Source organism: Solanum pennellii, chromosome 6, assembly GCF_001406875.1.
Source record: "Solanum pennellii chromosome 6, SPENNV200".
Lineage (NCBI taxonomy): Eukaryota > Viridiplantae > Streptophyta > Magnoliopsida > Solanales > Solanaceae > Solanum > Solanum pennellii.
Window position 1 is genome coordinate 3969768 of NC_028642.1, and position 4583 is coordinate 3974350.

General features: G+C 34.1%; 2 protein-coding genes across 2 annotated transcripts; both read left to right on the plus strand.

Annotated features, from left to right (window-relative positions):
* The first annotated feature begins 1233 nt into the window (after positions 1 to 1233).
* LOC107021982 lies at positions 1234 to 4309 on the plus strand. The gene is made up of 4 exons (XM_027917748.1): positions 1234 to 1452; positions 2798 to 2903; positions 2980 to 3420; positions 3623 to 4309. The coding sequence occupies exons 2-4, from the start codon at positions 2889 to 2891 to the stop codon at positions 4307 to 4309; spliced, it is 1143 nt and encodes a 380-aa protein (XP_027773549.1). The 5' UTR covers positions 1234 to 1452; positions 2798 to 2888.
* LOC107021981 (protein MAIN-LIKE 2-like) lies at positions 1844 to 2668 on the plus strand. Its single transcript, XM_027917747.1, has one exon. It carries the CDS (start codon positions 1844 to 1846, stop codon positions 2666 to 2668), a length of 825 nt encoding a protein of 274 aa, XP_027773548.1.
* Positions 4310 to 4583: the final 274 nt, after the last annotated feature.

Below are 4583 nucleotides of genomic sequence, written 5' to 3' on the forward strand. Positions count from 1 at the left end.
TTCACTTTCTTTCATCTAAGTCATTTTAATTCTAACATGAAGTTTAAGTTACAATTCTCCAATTTAATTCATCAATTTCTCTTACTTTAAGTTAAGAACCATCTGCATAAATTTTCCATTACAAAAGAAAGGCTTTGTTGATTTTCTTGAAAAGAAAATTTGAGATAGCTGCAATCTGAAATTGCCTAATATTTCTTATATATGTGAAAGTTCTCTATCTATATTTTTTAATCAATTATTGTAATTTGAAACTATTATTTTTGTTAACAATGTATACACATTTAACATACATTTATTCTTCTTTCACAATATTTGTGAGTTTGTCGTCTTTTGTATCATAGAGGTCAACATCCCCATAAATAATTACCATAACTATTTCAATATGGTTGTATTTTTTATTGTGAGGAACATGTGATGAATATATGTAAATATAAATTTCACATAGTTTGTTGAAAAAATTATAAAAATTCACAATTTAAGATATTATAATCATCTCGATTTCCTCTCAGATACATCTACTTTCTCTCAAATACATATCTATCCCATCTCGAATACATCCCTTCCCCGAAGTAATATGTCATTTGCAATGTATTGGACAATCAAGAAATGCATTCGAGTGGAATGAAAAATTCGAGATTCTTGTAATTGAGAAAACTGTTCAGATATTATGTAATTAGCCTCCAAAGATATGAGATTTCTGTACTGTATACTATTTTTTTCTTTAGTAAAGAACTTCAATATATTACTTTATAATCTATTTCAAATGGTCATACAACATAAATGTGTCGTTTACAACCTAAATTGAGAAAGTTGAATTCTAATTGTGTTATTTTATGAGTTAAAGCATTTCGTGGAATTTTTGACCAAAATGAGCTATTTTAAAAATCAATTTACCTAATTAATACGTTTTTAATTTTTTTTTACAAAAATAGTATAAACGTACTTTATGGTAACGTTTTAGGCTTTATTTGATTTAAAAAAAATTAACGCCGTTAACTTAATAAACGTTACTGGCGGTAACGTTTTTATGTTAAAACGTGACATGACCCTTCTCTTTCACTAAACGACGTCACTTGTTATTAACTTAAAACTGAAAGGCTATCTGCTAAGCAATTCTAATTTCCAAGATATAGGCTAAACCCTTTCACCCCTTTCCCCCTTTCCCCCTTTCACCCTTTCACTGTAAAAAAAAGTTGGCAGCCGCCATTCACTTTCTAAGCTCCATAATTCCATTTTCGATCGGTAATTTGTGGACGAAGAGGAGGCGTGAAAGAACAAAAACACAGGAAGACAATGAATGGATTAAAATTTCATTTCGTGGATAAACGGTAGCGGTAGTTTTCCAAATCAATTTTGGGGATTTCTTGTTATATCGAGTTTCACGATAAATTGTGGCTATCAATCTTCTGGAAAGCTTGGAATCAAGTTAATTTCCTGTACTAGAGCCTTGAGGTAGGTTTTTTTCCCTTACAAACTAGTAGATGGAATGCTTGAATTTTAGAATTTCTATCTTCTCGTATTTATATCGTTTTGGTTATATAGAATAATCACTCAAGAAATTCTAATCTGCATGTTCTGTTTTTTATTTTGAATTCATTCATCTTGTTGATGCAAAGAGAAACAATGAAAAGAAAAACAAAGAAAAAAATGTTCATGTGAAAATGGAAGGAAGACTATAATAGGTTGACCTGCAATGCGCTTCTACTAAAATTGAGTTTATTTTTCAATATTTTAATAAAACATTTGGTGACAGTACATTACTTTGATTTGGTTGTTATATTTTGGACTAACAATTATATTTAATTTACTTTCATATGGATTTTTCAGTTTAATAGATACGTATATGACTGGTTATAGTGCATATCGATTGGATCCCGGTCCACTTGAACCATCGGTACTAACTCAACAACTTACCCATAGGTCACGGGATATATGGAATGGAAGTGTTAATATGATTTTAAATACGAGGAGGTGTGATGGAAAATTTTGGGACCTCGTAAAGAAATATCCCATTCATCCACGAGTCTTAGAAATGATTGAATTATCAGGACTATATGGTGTTTATAGATCAAATCGACCTTCTATTGATCGTAGCTTGATCACTTCACTAGTAGAGAGATGGCGTCCCGAGACTCATACATTTCACTTTAGAACGGGTGAGGCGACAATCACCTTGCAAGATGTAGAAGTGTTGTATGGCTTACCTGTGAATGGTGATCCAGTACTTGGTGATGAGTCGATAAGGACCATAGGGGATTGGCAAAATATTTGTCAAAGATTGTTAGGTTTTATTCCACGTCCTCAAGACTTCAACCGTAGTAGCCTCAAGGTAACTGCACTTAATGCGCATATGCTCGAGCAACTACAGTTACCTGACTTGACAACACAAGAAATGATCGATCAAATGGCTAGATGTTACATGTTTTGGATGATTGCTGGTATGATGATGGCAGATACATCTGGCAACTATCTAAAGCTTATGTACCTTCCTATGCTCGAGGATCTCAATGTAGTTAGCTCTTATAGTTGGGGTAGTGCGACCTTAGCGTGCTTGTATCGCTTTCTCTGTAAGGCCTCACAGAGTAACCAAAATGAGATAGCTGACTTTCTACCACTGCTTCAGGTATACCTAATAATTACATCAATTCTTTATAAATATTTCTTCTAGTTTATAATATCATAATTATATATTTATATATTATGTTTAGATTTGGGCATGGGAGAGAGTAACCGTCCTCAGACCTCAGGTAATAGCACAAAGGGACATCGAAAATAATTTTCTTGCTTGTTTACCTAGGGGTCCACTTGCTACTAGATGGTTTGCACATTTTAGTTGGACTGATACCACTAAGCATGTGTTGAAAGTTTTTAGGGATGCACTTGATTCCATGACAGAGGATCAGGTATGATGTTATACTTTTTTCTTTAAAAAATTATGTATATATTGTAGTTGAAACTCATGTATCTTTCTTTATGTAGTTTATTTGGGAACCATATTCGGATGACTTAATTGAGAGTCTTCCTGATTATTGTCGAATTGAACGAGACATATGGCGTGTAAGAGCTCCAATTTTTTGTTGGGATATCGTTGAGGTTCACTTGCCTGATCGAGTTATGAGACAATTTGGATTAAAACAAACGATACCAACTCCATTTCTATTTGACGCCACACATTTTCACCATGATCGTAGGGGCAGACGAAATACAAATTGGAACTTGGAGCATGCACAATGGTTGCCTCTTTGGAACCAACGACTTCAATATGTTTGTGATGCTCCGGTCAATCGTGAACCACTTCGATATGACGACCCTTACCTTATTTGGTTTAGACGCATTACTCGTCTTGTTATTGGTTATCCTACTCAGCGTCCTCAACAACAAGAAGGTTATGAGCCCAATTCAACGGCATATGAAACAATGGTATGTATTAGATTTAGTGTGTTTGTGATTTATCTTTTGAGGATAATATTGCTTCTTCTCGAAAAATGTGACTTGGAAAATTGTTACCTATGTTTTTTCTTAAAAAATATAAAATAAGTGCTTTAGTATGATCTTTGTTTGAGCATCTGTTAGAAAAAAGAATGGAAAATGTTTGCAAGAAAAAAAATTGATCTTTGTGTAGGTGCGTCATATTCATTCCATGGTTGATAGAGCAAAAGCCCTTGGTGATCAACCATCAATGGAGGATTTATACATATTTCGTGCAATGGTCCGAAATGAAGGAGAAAAGTGCTTGACATATGTGCACGAGGCTGCTAAGATTAACGTACAATCCGATTATAGAAGAGATGAGGTACATGATGATCATTTACATTATCCGGTTCGTAGGCGAGGAAAAGGTGGTGTTGCTGGTAGGAGGGCTCGTGCTGTTGAGAAAGGACGAGCGCCTATTGAAATGGATGAATCAGTCTCCGAAGATGATCACACAACTTGTGATTTTGGTTCCATTTCAAGGGGCCAAACTCAAGAATTCACTCCCGGGGCATCAGGTATGACATATCAACCAACAAATACTGATATTGTTCCATACACGGCATCACAAATATTAAGGAATTCTAGTCTTTCATCACTTGAGAATGTATTTGGTGGTTCTCGACCTCAACATTTTGAGAATGCCCCCAACTTTAATTCATCACCTGGGCTGCCAATGTCCATTGAGACCCCTAGTGTTGTTAATCATTTAGAGGACTCCAACAATGAAGTGGAGAATGCAAATGAATGTGGTGAACCATCAGCGAAGGAGAAGCGTAGGATTTTTCCTAAGCGTTGTGGGACTGGTACTATTAACATCTTTATTTTATTTTTTTGACATAAATGCTCCTCTGTTTAGTCGAACAACTGAAAATTATTCTTGTTTGTTAACTTATATACATGCTTTAAACCTACATTCATCAATTCACACACTTTACATGCTTCACATAATCATATACTTCATTTAGACATAATCTAGGTCAAACATGCAATTCAAGCTTCATAATACATAACACAAACTCCATCTTCATTATCACTACATTTAACATATTAGGCCATCAAAGACACACAATAAATACATATTAAATAATATCAAGTTCATCAAATAAACA